Source organism: Malurus melanocephalus, unplaced genomic scaffold, assembly GCF_030028575.1.
Source record: "Malurus melanocephalus ecotype Western Australia unplaced genomic scaffold, MMel_1.1 scaffold_378, whole genome shotgun sequence".
NCBI classification, from domain to species: Eukaryota; Metazoa; Chordata; class Aves; order Passeriformes; family Maluridae; genus Malurus; species Malurus melanocephalus.
In genome coordinates, this window is record NW_026623610.1 from 77,428 (window position 1) to 95,239 (window position 17,812).

Sequence of the window (17,812 nt, forward strand, 5' to 3'; positions counted from 1 at the left end):
TTATATATTGATTCATATTTTATTAACAATCTCTTGGCTGTTTTAAAAGCATTTTATGATGTCCCCATGCACTCTTGGCCACCCTCTTGCTGTGTCAGACACCACATCCTGGTCACAGCAGCTCCCCGGGATGAGTCCAGGAATGCTGCAGAGGGAACAGTCCCAGTGCCTGGCAGTCCCAGTGCCTGGCAAAGGCTGTGAGGATGCTCCACGTCAGGGTTCTTCCTCATGAGAAAGGTGACAAGGTCTCCTGTCTGGCCCTAACTCCCACGTGAATGCTGTCCACTGTTCCTGTACCCMAAAAATTACACTGTGGTTCTTCACTCTGGGGTCACTGATTGGTTCGCTGGCTGGGAAACTGCTCTGGCACTTGCTTGGCAGGATTAATCTCACCCACACCTCTGCCCAAGAACTATTGTTCTTTGCTGTAACAATTTTTATWATAAAATTCATAAACTCAGCTTAGTTTTTGAAACTTTTTGTTTCATTGTTTGTTTCTCCAAGGAAAAGCTGTGCTGACCACATAGAGTGTAAAATGGTCATTTACATTTTCATCTCAGTGTGGATGAGACATTTCATGTTTCGGATTTGCACAACTGATCTTGTTTGTGCATCCAAATTTTCTTCCTCACTATCTGGCATGCTGTGTCCAGTTCTGAGCTCCTCAGTAGAATAAAGAGGAGTGACTGGAGAGGGTCCAGTAGRGGCCACAAAGATGATGAGATGTCTGGAGCATCTTCATATGAGGAGAGACTGTGGGAGCTAAGCCTGTTTAATTAGGAGAAAGCCTGGAGGGGAGGTCATTAATGCATATAAATATCTCCAAGGGTGCCAAGAGGATGGTGCTAGACTAAGGCAGTGGTGCTTAGTGACAGGACACGGAGCAATGGCCATGAACTAAAACACATGAAATTCCACCTTAATATGCGGAAGAATTTCTTTCCATGGACGGCGACCAGAGCCCTGGAACAGCTGCCCAGGGAGGGCRTGGAGTCTCCCTCTCTGGAGACATTCCAAACCCACCTGGATGTGTCCCTGTGTCACCAGCACTGGGTGATTCCTGCCTTGGCAGGGAGGTTGGACCCGGTAATCTGCAGAGGTCCCTTCCAACCCAAACAATTCTGTGATTATGCAGTTTTAGGTGGTTTATTTTGTAATGGTAGAGAGGCGAAAAACATGTCTTTTGACATTTTACTAGGTCGCTTCTATATACTAGCCCGGAGAATTTCAAACTGCGGTATGTAAAACTCTCACCAGCCCGGGGCAGGGCCACCCCTCACGTCAGCACAGCCCCGGAATGGCCGCTCCGCCCCCGCGCGGCGCCGACCCGGAACACGTTCAGAGGTCGCGCTGGGAAGATGGCGGCGCCCGGGMGCTGAGGGGAAAGCGGTGTAGCGGCCGCGGCCATGAGTGCTGCCCGKCGCTGCCGCCCGCCCCGGGCGCTCGCAGGTACCGCGGAAACGGGAACGAGGGGGCCGGGTGTGCGGGCAGGGCCGGGCGGCCCGGGGCTGCCCCGTGGAGCGCTCCTCGGAGCCTGCTCGGCCATGTGTGTGTGTGTCCTCTATACACACACATGTGGGGCATCCCTGTGTGCCCCATTGCGCTGTGTGTCCTCTACGTGTGTTTGATTTTGGCGCTGTGCTGTGGTAGCTGCTTCCTCTCAGTGCTTCTTTGACAAGATAATGTTGTCGATAGTGTGTATAGAAGTGGGGCAATCCTGTTCTACGATACTGCAGCACCAAGGCTGCCGGAGCTCACGCAGCGTTTGGACAACTCTCTCAGGCACGGGATGGGATTGTTGGGGTGTCCTGTGAATGGCTGGGAGTTGGACTCGATGATCCTAGAGCGTCCCTTCCAGCTCAGGRTATTCTGTGRAAACGTGTCTTCTCGAGCTCAGAAATTTGGAAGAAAAGCCAAAATTATTAGGACATGCTTATAGTTCAGTTTTGGGCTCCTTGGGTTAAGAAAGACAGGGAGGGGTTGGAATATGTCCAGGGAAGGGAATAGAGCTGGGGAAGGGTCTGGAGCACCAGAAGCAGCTGAAGAAGCTGGGGGAGCCTCAAGCCGCCTGGAGAAAAGGAGGCTCGGGGGAACTTCTTGTTCTCCACAATTCCCTGACAGGAGGCTGCAGCCAGGTGGGGTTTAGGCTGTGYTCCCAGGTAACAAGGGACAGGGCAAGAGGAAACAGCCACAAGCTGTGCCAGGGGAGGTTTAGATTTGGTATTAAGGAAAATTTTCTCAATGGAGGGGTGATCAAGCACTGGCACAAGGTGCCCAGGGCAGTGATGGAATCACCGTCCCTGGAAGTGTTCAAAAAACATGGATGTAGTACTTAGGAACATGGTTGAGTRGTGGACCTGGCAGTACCAGGTTAATATTTGGACTTGATATTAAACGTTTTTTCTATTTTTAATGATCCCATGATTCCGCACTATCAGGTCTTTCACCTGGAGCAGCAAACATTTTCCCTCACCTGACCCTGGTTCCCATATGATGGAGTGTCCTGTGTCACATCTGACAACAGACACTGTAGTCTTGGTAAGAAGCAAACTCAGTGGCAGAGAAGAAACTGGAATCTAATGTTATCTTTTTTTCTTGTTTTCTTTTAAACAGGATTATTTGCTTTGCGTCTGAGGAACACTGGCATACAGCAGATACGGTGCCCTTGTGTGCACCTTTGCCGTGTAGGCGACAGGTTGATTACATTTCAGTACTTTAACTTTCTCAAACGAATGGTAAGTCAAGGAGTGTATTTGTCCTGTATTTTCGTTCATCCCATGTGATAAGTCAAAATGGAAATTAGTTGATAAAGGTAATATTTTTCTTATCAGCTAAGCTTGGGCAATTCTAAACGTCTCCATTTTTCCCATTTTTCCCTTAGTCAGGATTAAAGYACTTGGTATCCTAAAATATCTGAGGCTGAAGGAAATCTGTTGTAACAAGGACGGTGTCTTATGCAGCAGTCTCCTCTGTTTGATGGGAGGCTTCTGTGCCCTTGAAACAAGGCACTCACCTCCTGTTGAGAAACATGACATAAAATTATTTAAAAATCATTGTTTACAAAAATGCTAATAAGAAAGTCACTTCTTGGCTAGCAGTAGTTCAAATGGTAGACTGAACTCCCTGTGGAGGTGGTGTGCTCTGGGTCAATCAGTTTGAGTCAAAATTCCTGAGCTTGTTAAGTTAATGGGTTACATTTGCAGTGCACTGTTAGTTTTAGATATTAAAAGAGCTGCAGTTATCATTCAAACCTTGAAACTGCATTCTCTTCTTTGACCAGTTGTATCCCATTTAAATGGATGATAGTAWTTTTTTTTTAATTGTGCTGCTGATTTGATATGTATTCACATTGCTAACTCCGTTGCAGGTCACTCTTCCTCATTGTAATTATTACTGTATACTTGAAATCAGGATTGTTTGAAAGTTCTGTTTTTTTATTCCTCTGGTGCTTGAAATATATAGAATATTTTGAGGAAGAAAATGTGAAAGAGACTCTAAATGCCATTTTTCTTACTCTGTGTTTATTCTGAGAGCTTTAAAAGAGCAGACAACTGTCTCCTAATTTGTTGTTCAGTATATGTTCCTTTGAAATTTGCTGTCTAGTTTATTAACATGAAGTGTGGCATAAATAGTAATAGACTAACATGGGAGATGATTTTATATCATAGGTGGTAGATTGTATTTTTGGACATGTTTTAAAATTTTTCATTTCTTAAAAATACACCAGTTTAGTATATATTTTAGTATATATTTTTGGAAACTGAGGCTGTATGGGCATTTATAACAGATTTCTCTGTTTAAAGGTGAATTTTGTTTGGTCAAAGGTTTGACTTGGTGATCTTGGAGGTCATACAAGCCTTCATGATTCTGTGAATTGATTAGTTTTATGTCAAGTTGTATTGCCTGGTGGTTTCAAAAAGGAGCGAAGAGTTTGCTTKTGTAGCTTTGGGGGAGGAAGTAAATTTGTTCAGAAGCAATTCTCCAAGCTTAAATAAACATTACTGATTCAGTTGTAAGTTGTAAAGCTGCTTTTTYAATATCTAGGCCAACTTCAGAAGCCTTTCTGCTTGTGAAATAAGTGTCTAAAATTCAGACTAACTCAATTGTGTCATAGAAGTAATTCTCTTAACAAGAATGAAATAACAATAATATTGGTAGTGTTAATAAAGTGAAATAGACAGATATATCTTTAACTATTTGTTTTAATATTTCTCATTGTATTTAGTATGTAACACAGTACAACAAAGACCTCAGCCAACAAGCCAAACCCAAGTCCAATTCAACTGTGTCTCCTTTTCACGAGCTTCAGCAATTGGATCAGGAMAGAAAGGTTGTGTGCAAAATTAGCCCAATTTCACCCGTTCATCAGTCGTGGTCTGAGACATCAAGCAGAAATGAATTGAGAGAAACGAAATCAGCTGCTGAAACTGAAGACTCACTCACCCYAGTGGGAACAGAATCCAAAGAAGACAGACAGTGGAAAGAAATGAAGCTACGGCTGGATGATTTGCCAGGAATTTTGGCACGCTTATCCAAAATCAAGCTTACAGGTATAACTGGTCATTGTTTCTAACTTCTCTGCATTCTGCTTGATGGCAGAATTCTTTAGGATCTTACTGTACGGTTTGGGTTTGTGTGTGATAATTCCCACTTTCCTGATGCTAAGTTGGATCAATTCCATCAAGAATGCGCTGGGAAAATTGTTTTATGGAAACACTTAATAGTTTTTCCATTACATTTGTTTAAAAGCAATGAGAGAARCTTGTGTCCTGTTGTCAGCTAGTTTTTGGGAAATAAGGAAGCATTAGTACACAAACTGCAGTGAAACTGGATAAGGAAATGAATTTGTAAATAATGTGTTTGGTATCTTAAGTTGCCTTGCTTAAGTTTACCAGTGTTACCAGTACTTGCATTGCAGTACTGCTGGTTATGAAACTAGCACTAGAAGTCTCAGCATAAGATAATCCAAATAGTTTCCTATATTAGAATGGAAAATGTTTGAGTCTGACCAATTGAATTTTATAAAAGAAGATATTATTTAATTTTCAGTTAGTTACAGTGTTATCTCTTCAAATCAGCAATTTGTTAAGCAATTGCCTTGCAGCCTTAACTATGTTTTGTCTTGTTCTAGTAATTACAACTTYAATAATAATAACTATAAGTTACAACAACTATAGGTTACTCCTTTGCCAATAGATAGTGATATATATACTTTTATTTCTAAGGAAGCTCTAATGATCCGACCAAAGCTTTGCATCTTGTCAATGATATGAAGTCCAAGAACAGAAATGTAATTACCTAAGTCCATGCCTGGGTGCTCTTCAGTGGGTGAAATGAACTCCTGATAACATGCTCTTTGCCTTAAAAATTTGTTATAGTGAATGCCCTAAATTCAGTTTACTTTTTAAAACTTTCTTGTCTTGCAATGTGTAAGATTTCATTATTTGTGGAAAAATTGTGCTTACCACATAGAGTGTATAATTATTTAATTTACATTTCAGTGTTAATGAGATACCTCATGCTTTGGACTTGCACAACTGATCTTCTTTGCACATCCTAATTTTCTTATTGTTTTAAGAAAGCCTGAGGGCATTTATTTTGTGCTGGTAAAGAGTTTGATGAGATGAAAGCATGTCTTTTCATACTTTACTATGTCACTTTAGCATATTAGCCGTGGAAATTTCAAATTCAGGTTATGTGAAGCTCTTAGTAGCACCTTCAGCAATTATGAGGATTATTTGCAGCAGCTCTGTGGTACATACAACCTGAATTAATTGCCTCATCTTTCTTCCTGCATGATACATGTCTTGCCTTTTTCTCCCCCATGCTGTTCAGGTTTAATAATAATTTATTTCTGTTGGGCTCTCCATGGGCATCTTGGAAGTGCTGTATGAACAGTAGCTCTTCTGGCATATTTTCAATGAGGTGATTTTATTGAAGTCTCTCTTATGTGAAATGGAATGCTGTGCTAGCTGTTGAAGTAGAGCTAAATTAAAAATCTCACTAGGTCCAGAAATGAAAACTTAAAATGGCATGATTAAAGGACCAGAGAAACAGAAAATTGACTATTGTTTTAAGCACTTGAATTTTTTTTTTTATATTTGTTGATAGGTAAGCTCRGTGCTTGTACCACATCTCAGTGTTACTGCTCTAAATGGGAGTTTCAACAACTGCAGCAAGATGCAAGAGTGTCATTTTCAAGAGAAAAMAATTTCATGTGATACTGTTTTGTGTAGCCTCGGAGTTGCTGCAAAACCCTTCAACGGTTCCTGGTAGGCTTTTTTAGCTAGGCAAGCACCAGTCTGGATTTAAAATAGGGTGTAGAAGGCAAAAATTTAGGAATTTCATTCTCTTCAGGACTGTTGTTTGTATGAAAGTGCCTTTTGACATGTAAGCTTAACTGCTAATTTCTGAACAGCTGTACAATTTTTAATCCAGCTTGCAACTTTGTTGGGGAAGGGGCTGTGATTTTAGCATATCTCTGTGTCTGCTGAGCCTGGAAGAGTTCTTGAGAGTTCCAAGGTAAATGTGGTAAACTTTACTCATTGAGCAGCTATAGAGAGATGCAGAAAAAAGCTTAACCTCTTTTCTTCTTGTGATCTTTGTGTATTTGATGTGCAGATTTTTTGGAAGTGAAAAGTGTCAAAGAGTAAGCTGGATGAAGAGGACTTTGTAGGAGGGGAGTTCTGTCCTTGGTCCTTCTTTGTTACGGGTTAGTGTAGGAGATGAGAGGAATAATACTGGGTGTAATGTCTGGAGCAAGGAAAATTTTTTCCATCTCTCGTAATCATTTAGACAAATTATATATTCTATAGAGAATGGTGGTGTACTTCTTCGATTTTAATTTTTTGAAAGAAGAATAAATTCTCTGAGGTTAGTTTTTAACTTGCAAATGTCATACCCTACAACTCAGTTCCTTTCGTCCATGAAGTTCTGATGGATCTCATATCCTGTGTGKTTTTTTTGGCAGACTCTTTATTTGTACTTTTTAGAGTATAAAATAACAAAACAAACTCTGCATTATGCTAAAATGGGACTTCCTTATGCTCTGTTCTTTTCCTGCTGCTAATGGAAAGAGCTTTTTTGTTTGTAGTATGAACTGTACTTCACCTTGGAAAGGAAATGAGTTTTGCTGTTTCCATACCCTCCTTCTTCATGTAAACTGCATTGATTTATAATGCACACACATTAAGAATTTCAGGTTTCTCATCTTCTTAAATTTAGCTTCAAGTTTAGAAGTTAAACCCTACTGCAGCTGGTCTTCTGAATACATTGTGTCACCCCATAATTGTTTTATTGATTTTAGTAGGAGTTAGCCTTTTGTTATCCCTAATGTTACTTGTGTGGAATTGTAGGATGATAAGGAAATTATCAGTTTTAATTACTTTATCAAATGCACATGGAAAAGCATTAAGGGATGCTTATCATAGAAGCCTTTTAGAAGAAGAATTTTTGTATTAGTAAAAGAATTTACTAACCTTATAGAAAAGGGGGGATTGATATGGGGAAGCAAAAGAGTTAATATCAACTGCTTAAGCAAAGTTAACTTGGCTAAGCCTTCACTGTAGTGCCTATCTTGCCCACTATTAATCATGTTGGCCAAGTATTGTAGGAAGGAAGACACCCATGACCGAGTTGCTATTCTTTGGACCCTCAAATCGGTACAAAACAACTCAGAGGATTGGGCTGATACCAAGGAGCCAGGAAGCATCCGCAAGAACCAAAGGTCAGATGGTCCTGCCTCGAGGTAGACCAAAGCCCACCTGAAGACCACTGCCAAGGAGCAAGGCGCATGCACAAACACATGCAGACTCATTAACATAGGAAGCTGGGACAGGTGATGAATATGTATAGGCAGGCATATTGTGAAACTTAATGCATATGTGTCCAGTAACTCAATATAAACCAAGAAGTTGTACTGCAAAGGTCTACGTGTCTTAAGAGAGCGACCTCTCACGTACCCGACGTCGCAAATAAACATACCTGCCTTACAACTTTACTTAGTTGTGGGGTCTTTACCGWGTTTCATTATGGTAAAAAAATTGTGGCAAGAAAAAATAATGTAATCTTCAAGGATTACAGATGAGAACTCAGATGAGCTGTAGGCAAAACCACAGRAAAATCAAAGTCAGTTTTTAGTTTGGGCAAACTGATGAAAACGTGATATGAAAAGCTGGGTATTGTCTTAGATATCTCTCTAGATTTTGTGAAGATTTCCTCATTTTGCTCATGTAGCATGTGGGTCTTCCTGTGAGATCAATCTGTGAGTTAGATGGGAACAGGCTGTCCYACCCCTGGAAGTGTTCAAGRCCGGGCTAGATGGGGCTTGGAGCAACCTGGTCTAGTTGAAGGTGTCCCTTCCCAAGGCAGGGTGTTGGAAGYAGATAATCTTCAATGTTCTTCCAACCCAAACCATTCAGTGATTCTATGATTTTGTGATGTACAGCACAGTATGCCTTTAAGAAAAGACTGAACATGGCACTCAGTGCTCTGGTCTGATGGACAAGGYGATAGTCAGTCAGAGGTTGAACTTGGTGATCTTGGAGGTCTTTTCCAACCYAACTGAATCTGTGATTACATAGCACCTGCCTGAGAAGTGAATCAACATGGGTGGACAAATACGATAATTTCTGAGCATCTTCAGTTTTGGAGACTAAACTAGAATGCTTTTTTTCATATATCTTGTTATAAGAAAATAATCTTGTCTTRTGTGCTAGGAAACAGCTGGAATTTATTGGGTGTATTGATTCTGTATGGATTTGTGTCTGYGCAGTAGTGATCCTCTAGCACAAATGTGCTGAACTGGAAATCAGAAGCCTGAGGTATTTGGTACTGATTTAAGGTGTGATTGTGAACATCSTGCTTCATCCCTTGTCTGTAGTGTATTGGTGACAAAAGATGATGAGGATCCAGTTTTGCATGGCTCTTGAGTGTTACCAAACTGCAACAATGACTAAGTAACGGGCCTGTGTTGTGTTTGTGTGCTAAAAGTCTCACATCAGCTGCTCTAGTAAAAAATGTATTTGCTTTAGTGGAGTTCCAGTATGTTCCCAGTTGGTTCTGGAATAATGGCATTTATTCTTTAAATGATAACTTCAATATAGCCAGAAACTTTGACGAAGATTTATTGGAAAATATTGTTCTTATTATTACTAGTCTACATTTACTCTYTGTTCTAAATATATTTCATATACTTGTCAAAGTAGTTCTTCTTTCATTATTATTAAACTAGTAACTATTATCCCATCAAAGAAACGAAAGAACAGTGTAGCTTTCTGGCAACTTGTTTTCCATGTTACAAGAAAAATTGATGAAATAAAAATAAGCCATTATTACAGTTCACTTTTAGCGAAGCATTTTAAAATTGTTAGATGGTAAGAAGAGGTTWTCTGCTCTGTTTGTATTATTGCACTTATATATTGCGTGGTTTGGTGCAAAGACTTATTTCAAATYGTTGTCCCAAATTGAAGTTTGCTTCAGGAGCTTGGCCTTTATTAGTGTGCTGTAATCTGTATCAAAACTTCGATGTGCCCAAACAAACCTGAGTTTACAAAGGACACGTTGGTCAGGTGTGTAGTACTAAGACTGCTGCTACAGTTGGCTTTCCAGAAATCAAAGTGTGCAAGCGCTGGAAGGAATGTTTGTTCAGGGTTGAACAAATTTGGAACAAAATTTGGAWAACTACATTCTTTTAAGGACTATATAAACACTTGCAGTAAAGCAGTGAAATTGTTTCTTAAGATAAAGTACAAATGCATTTGCTTTTGTCCTTTTTTATGTACTGATATATCACCAGTACAGGAATAGAAGGGAATTCTAGAGCAGGATTGATTTGCTTTGGCTTTCTGTGCTTTTATTTTGGCTTGGCTACTTTTTAATAGTAGATGAACAAAATATGGCATAATGATTCACATGCTGTAAATAAAAAGGATTKATAAAGGTAGATTATGTTGTGATGAAGTGGAAGAGGATTGTATAGAACACACTAGGCTTTTGGACTATATTTTTATGCTAGAAACATTATTGTTTACTCTTTGTCACTAATTTATTGTCACTAATCCATTAGCATTTTCTTTTTCATCTGTGTTGAAATGGGAGACAAATATCCCCTTTTGTTAAAGCTAAAAATGTTGAAAAGACTGAAAATAAGGCTTAGGCTGAGGTTATAAGTTTAAATCTTGGCTTCTTTTAGAAGAGCATGTATAATGCTAGCTTTCATCAAGAAATCTTGAAAGGATCGATTCCATCTATTATGCAGTAAGATGAAGTTAATTTGGCCCCTAAAGCACTAAACTAACAGAGATTAAAAAACAAACAGAGTCAATGACCTCATTCCCTTGATGTGATCTCAAATATACTTTTCCTTCATGAAGGAAATGGAAGAGTAAATTATTGCTTCCACAGTTAAAGAAAATAAACATCCCAATCCAAAGGGAGCATTTTCCTATTTACTGCTAATGTGTTGTATTGGAATATCTGGGTGATGAGGAAAGTGGGGGATGCCTGGTGTGCAGACCCTGCCCAAAGAAAAAAATACCCSCTTTAATGGGTTATGGGAGAAGATGTACTACATCCTTTTTAAATGAGATSCTAATACATAATGCTGAAATGACTGGCTAAAATTAATCAGGAGAAATCAATGGGGACTTTAATTAGTGCTGTAGCTGTACAGTGTTAGAATTTCTTTGGGGTCAGGGTAGTGGTAATGTTACACTGACTATTTGCCAATGCACTCTGCCTTTCTTCAGTAAAGGACTTGGTGTTTTCCCATAATAAATTGGTGTAAAGTGCTCTCTAAGATAAGTTTTAATTAAATTCTTGTCTAGAACTGGGTGTGTGATTTATTAGGCAAAAAAATGAATGTAATCACTCTTGGAAATGCAAACGCTACTGTTCACTGTTGTTTTCAGTGCATTATCAAACTTTTTCAGTTGTACCAATGCATTTCATGGTTTTTTTGTGCATTCCTAAGGAGGATCCAAGAGTTTGGAAACTAAGATGCTSTTGTATTTATATAATAAATAAGATCCAGTCTTTCAGAATGATCAGTACTTTCATGTTCATTTGTCTGSTGAGGCCACAGAATCTGTGGTTGTTTCACAGCTTCTCAGAAGGGTAAAGCTCTGTCATAGATCCAGTGTATTGTAGAWGTAGCCTGTGAATCTGTAACAAGGCTAAATAATTAATGTTTATTATAATAGTATGCATGTTATTATAATAATRTTCAGCAATCGGTGGATTTTAATACTTAGAGAATTCTGAGTTCTGATGAGCAGCAGGTTTTTTCCACTGTGTTTTGAGGATTAAATCCTAAGGTTCTTATGCAGGCACAGTTCTWGAAATGTGCACTTTCCATATGCATTCTTGGCAGCAGGTCTCTGCCATGCCATTTAGTTTTTTGTCTGAAGTAATGCTGCTCAGTAGATAATCCAGGTATTTTCAGTCAGCAAAGATTATTTATTTGTCATTTAACTTGAGACAAAAAGGAGACTTTGTAGAAATCTGGAAGATAAGAGTATTTTTAATGCTTTGATATAAGCTAGTTAAGGTGTGAAACATGTAACTACATGCAGAATATAATTTAAATACTTTCTGTTTAGTAACTATTAATTTCAGATTGTAAGGTTCAAGGTCATGAACAAGATATTCCATAAGTATGCTGACTTTTAYGGTATAAGAAATTTTTCATGTCATATTATTTCTTGCCAAAAGAGAGGTTTGTGTCACTTATTATTTGGCTAATTAYAATATTAAAATTGAAACTTGGGTAATTTTTATTTTAAAGAAGTGATTTGCAGTGCTGTACTAAAATTATAATTCTGGATGACAAAACTGAAATGGATTTTTATTCATCCACTCAAATTTTGAGGCCCTTAGGTGTTATTCAGTCTCTGTGATGATGTGATTGTATTTTCCACCCAACTTGGGCATGTCAAATGGGAGCAGTAGGAAGAGAGATTGTACAGGGGCATTACTGTAGCTCTGTGCCCCAAGTCTCTTTTTGACTCTGCACTGCTTAAATTCCTGCTATAATTTGATATAAGGCATATATCTCAGCATGGGATTTTTCTTACTGTTTGTCTTCTGCGTTAGACTTTGTAGTGATATGTAAGTTACTGKAACTAATATTTGTCCTGTGCCTGTTGTGTGGGTCAGTTTGGTCCTGTCACAAATCCATAAAATAGGCAATACAGAGACACAAATTGTATCCTCACATCTTCTGCTAATGTGCTGCTGCTTCCAGGTTTCATTTTTCATCCCYGGCAATTCTCCTTCTCATTTTTAATTTCTTTATGTAGTGTTAGAATTAATTGTACTTCGTTCCTGGAGGTACTTTGAACCATAAAAGTAATAAAAAGTAAAAAAATACCATGAAAGTGAAAAAAAAAAAATCTGCACCAGAGTTTTTTAAGGGTTTGAAAGCCTTAACTCTTGTCTTATGTACAGTGATGGTTTCTTGTTGATGCTTTGAACTGTGCTCTCACTTGTGTTGCAGCTCTGGTCGTAAGCACTGCATCTGCTGGCTTTGCCATGGCCCCGGTCCCTTTTGAGCTCACCTGTTTCMTTCTTGCCTCCCTCGGAACCGGCCTGGCATCCTGTGCTGCCAACTCCATCAATCAGGTCAGTCCATCTCTTCGTCTGCACAGCAAACTGGTGTCGTCCTGGCTTCTGCAACRCTGCCAAAAGTGTGACTGGATGGCTGGGAGTGCCATGCCTTCAGCTGTTGTTTGAGCTCTGAGCTGCTAAAACTGACACCACAAAAACAATATATGCCTGAGAATTCACATGGAGTTGCTAGGCACAGTGTGTTTATATAGAATGAAGTTGATGAGGTTTTAAGCCTCTCAATRACAATGTTTATCTTGGTAATACCCACTCCTGGGTCCCTGGAAATGACAGAGGAAGAACTGATAATTGGAGTGTAAGAATAGCCAGCCAGGCTCCATCCTTTATGGGCTGGGTTCTTAGGTTGTGYTACCATATGACTTTGTTGGATCTRTCTTAAGAGTGGCTCAGAGTCACTYTAAATATCTGTGGTGGGACTTCCATGGGGMTTTGTTCAGGCTGGAATCACGSTATCTCCTGCACATCTGCARAATGYACTGAGAAYCTCCATTGTATGGAGGTTGTTCCATGCTGGAGATGTTCCAGGTGCCTGAACTTGAGCTTCCCTGCACGTGTCAGTATGCCTGTGCAGCTTGGTGCTGATCTCRGCTCTCCTGCACTCAGCTGTGAAGCACAGTGGCTCTTGGCCTCTCCCTACATCCTAAAGAAAAGCYAACTAGTGGACAGATAATAACACTTGTGGTGTGGAACAGAGTTGCAAAGTGTAGTAGCCRTGGTCGCTTTCAGTTGTAAATGTGGCCTGGGGAAAGAAGGAGCAGCAATAGTGCCACATTTGACAGCACTTCATGGTTTCAGCAATCACTTGTGAGTCTTGTGGAGTTTCCTGTGCTCCACACCCTGGAGTCACCTTGGTTGAGTTGGGCTCTTTGATGTTGACACCTTGTAATACCTCAGTTGTAGGGACATGATGTGTTTTTTGGGATTCCACCCATCAGCACATATTTTGCCCAGTCTGAAGTAAGTCCTGTTTTCTGTTTTTGCAGGTTGTACTGTTTGTTTCCACTAAGCTTAAAACTGGGGCAGACATCTAACTCTGTTTTCTCTGCAAAATGGGAAGGATGCTGTGTTATTTTTAATTGCTTGGAAATGTTTAGGTAGCCTGCCTAACTTGGAAACACRTAAATAGCCTTGAAAAATAATTTAAGTAAGACACTAATTTCTGAAGAATACATTTAGTTATCATGTGCATTTTTCACACGGAGGCTGAGTAGAACAGCTATCATAACTAACATGAAGTTCTGTTGGGTTTTGATACAATTTTATAGGTAACCTTTTTTCCTCCCTTTATTCCTTTACTATCTTTTTAATATTAAAAATTAAATTTATGGGTTATCCTTTGACGTATTTACTGCTGTACATACTACTTTCACTTTTGCTGTGGATGCTGCTGTACTAAGAGAATTAATCTTGTTTAGAGACTCCTATGCAACTTGTCTCGAGATTTTGCTAGATCTTCTGAGAGGTGACATTCACGCACACATAACTRGTTTTCTATGTCTTCAGTTTCCATTATTGCTCATTGTATTTTGTCCCAAAAGTAGCCACTTTTAAACTATTGGAAGTAATTTTTAAAACTCTTGAATTACTTAGGAGTACAGGAATTCTGTGCTGTAATTTCGAATTGGACTTTTGGGATAGGAAATGGTAGTTAGGAGGAGTGTAGTAACTGTGCTGGGGATCATAATTCATTCTTTGCTCAATGCAGGTCACTCCAGCCTCACAGAGTGTAAACYACCTTTCATAATTTGAGCTGAATACTTAGAATTTTCATGTTGAGTCWCTTGCCTGTGTAGAGAGACCTTGAAGGCAATCTGTTCCTACTAAGGAAAATAAAGGAGCAGAGTTGGTAAAGAAGCAAAAGGAAAGAGCTGTGGTCTGTGATCTRTTGTTTATCAATGGATCCTTTCAGTCATTGAGTATCCTTTCCCCAGTGTTACTKTGTCTGAATTGGCTGGGAATTTAATTTTTAATAAATATTTTAAGCATGGGTATCCGTCTTGACCTTTGGGAAGGAGCACATTTCACTTGGAACTTCCTTTATTGCTACTTTGCTCTGTCCATTGCTCCCCATAAGCATCCACTTCTCTGGCAGCTCATGACTCATGTTTCCCCTGTTGCTCCTTGCTATCCCTTAAGGACCTTCTTTATGATAACTGTCTTTCCGCTTCCCATATTGCTATAAATCTGTACGTCTTTAAGGGCAGCTCATCTTTCCCACTCCTCRTTTCCCTGATAAATCTGTGTGTATGATTTACAGTTCCTCCATATGTTGTGGGAAGGTAAAGTGGGGATTGTGTAAGATTCTTCCTTGTGCTTTAGAACAGGATGTGAAGAGCCTGGTCCTGTGAAAATGTAATGAGGATTCTGTAAAATTCATGGAAGTATTGACAGAAACTTGTAACTGGTCAGGKTCTGAGGTTTGAGGGGTTTTTCCTTTTACTTCTCTTAACCACTTGAGTTTAGCAATTTGGAGGAGCTGAGACCTTTTTAAGCCCCATGAATTAAGCTGAAATAATAAATTAAATTTAGCTGAAATTGCAATTTATATTTAAATTGACTTAGGTACTGGGGAGGGAGCCAGGCCTGTGCTAAGTAATGCACAGACACCAAAACACTGTTTTGTTTCTTTACGAAGTTGGTCTGAAACAATCTTCTAATTACCATTTTCTCTTGTTTTCAGATGGTTGTMTGTCATATTTTAAACTTATTTCTTCCTGGCTACGAGAGCCAGAAAGTTACAAAAATGTACCTAAATGGAGATTTTTGCCCCACTTTCACTGCTATTAACAAGAAAGCAATAAAAAAACCTGATGTGAATTAACAACTTCTTATTTTTTTCATTGTTTATAGAAGTAGAGACTGGATATTTATCCAGGTGTATGTTTACAAAAAAAAACTTCACAATCCACAGATTCTAATGTCTAGCAGTGATGTCTGCTTTCCAAGGCAACTAGAAAGAATGTGTTTTGATGGTGATTCTGTGAAACTGGATAATGMTTTTGGAGGAGCTCATGACTTACTGTTTTGTGACTTGAGAGTGAAAAAGTTGTATTGGAAAAATACAGACAAAAAGTACAAACGGGAAATGTGACGCCTGAAGTACAGCAAGGTCATCCTAGAAACATCTGTTTAGAAAATGTCAAGRAAAGTATCTTGGATTATTTATGTCAGACAGTAGTTTTAGCAAAACAGACTCAGGCTGGTGGAAAATGTTATGAATTCTGGGGATCTGGATAAATATCAGAGGGTCTTTGGGTTTTCCTGTGGAGGGTRTTGGGTCTGTGGGCTGTGAGAGAGGAAACTCCTGTGGGAAGGTGCCAGAGAACAGATAGGTTTTTTATTTCTCTTGTCCTCCACCAGCGGTTCTGCCTCTGCCTCACTYCTTCCTATCATAATACTTCAGAGTTGTACCTCACACCTAATCCAGCATTGCAGTGGCTCCCAGAGCCAGTGCTCCCTGGTTCTCTTCCACATCACCCAACACTATGTTATGTCTTCTGGCCCTTTGGAATTGTACTACAACATGTCACCACTTCTCAGTCCCACCTGCTAAAACAGCTTTCGTCTTTTTTTCCCTCTCTTTCTAAYGACATTTTTTCTTTTTTCCATCATTGAAGTAACTTAAAATTATTTGAGACAGGTGTTCTTTATTGGTRTTCTATCTTTTGAAAATAACCATTATTTTACAGTGGGTTTTAATTTAAAAAAAACACTGAATGCATTTACCAAGGGCTAGATTGAGACACATTTTGTCTGTAACATTAGTAAGCTAGCCAAAACGTCCAGAAAATCTCATTATAAGAGATCAGTCTTATTAGTTGAAGTTATGTAAGGAAATGGAAATATATTCTGGGGTTTCATCTTGTAAATACTGCCTGTTAATCTTGAATCACACAAATAAAGCCTTCTAGCATATCATTTTCATACTGTCTGCTTTCCTGACTCTTTCAGTGCTGTATATTGGTGTGGATACTTGAGAGTCCTTACAAGTCACAAAAAAAAAAAGAAATAAATCCTTGTTTTTCTGATTAGTAAAGACTAATTTTGTAGCTTCTTTTATCCCATAGTCCAGGCTGTCATAGAAATGGAGTGGGAGAAAATTGTATTTATTTAGTTGATAATCTTTCACTTTTTCATAGCTCTGGCTTTTGATGATTTTTGAAAGCTCACTCAAGTTTCAGGGAGTGGAGCCTTACATTTATATTTGAGACTTCTAAGATAGTCACCTCTGATTTATGGAGAAGGAGATAAAACATGAAGAGATGTTTACAACACAATACACAGCATTAAAATGTTGGAGGAATCACATGCACATTTTATATGTCAAGTACATTCTTCTGTAACTGCAGCATGGTTAAAAAGTGGGAGAGAACTATAAAGATGAAAGCAGGATGTTTTAAATGGTTTGAATTTACTGACTGAGAGATAAAATGATGTGCTCAGGTTTGACTGCTGGTACTTTGAAAAGGAAGTACAGTGGACTGAGTGACTTAGCTGAAGTTAGCTGAAAATGAGGAACATAGTAAATATGTTAACCAGCATGMGAGAACAAAGGTAAGTTAGCATCCCTGTCCCTTCAGGGTCTGATCTGATGGCTGTGTTATGCTCTTAATGTCTCATCCTCTCTTGACAGCAGTGATTCCTTAGAAGTGTAGCTGTAAGGAGTGGGAGGGATGGGTTAGTGTTAAAATAATGGAATGAGATTTGGAGTTTGAGTTCAGTTATGAASCCATGGAACCTGTATGGGATCTTTGATGTAAGATGAACTGTGAAGGTCATTTAGATGCTGCACCAGACTGAATAAAGTCAAAATAGACCAGCCTCTCCTCCAATCTTCAGTCAGTTTACTGGACTGTCCTCATTGAGAAAATGATCTACYTTATATCTGGTCTAAATCTATTGTCTTTTGAGTTTTGAARCCATCACCCCTTGTCCTGTCACAACATGCCTTGCTAAAAAGGYCTGTCCTCATCTTACAAATCTTCTTTAAGTATTGAARGGCTGCAATGAGCTCTCTTCAGAGCCTTCTCTTCTCCAGCTTCTCCRCAGCTTTCCTAGCCTGTTCCCTGTGCAGAGGTGTGCWCCAGSCATCAGAGCATCTCCACGGCCTCCTCTGGACTCACTCCAGCAGCAGCTCCTGTGCTGGTTCCCCAGAGGGTGGGTGGGGTCTCACCTGAGCTAGCAG

The 17,812-nt window shown here is 39.4% G+C and overlaps 1 protein-coding gene across 1 annotated transcript in view; it reads left to right on the forward strand.

The window, feature by feature from the left end:
• Window positions 1-1,333: 1,333 nt before the first annotated feature.
• The window catches only part of LOC130581014 (protoheme IX farnesyltransferase, mitochondrial), a 103,232-nt gene continuing 86,753 nt past the window's right edge, over window positions 1,334-17,812 (forward strand). The window contains 4 exon segments of the mRNA XM_057378885.1: window positions 1,334-1,449; window positions 2,614-2,735; window positions 4,226-4,550; window positions 12,497-12,621. Of these exon segments, the coding sequence (XP_057234868.1) occupies window positions 1,407-1,449; window positions 2,614-2,735; window positions 4,226-4,550; window positions 12,497-12,621 (615 nt within the window). The 5' untranslated portion in view covers window positions 1,334-1,406.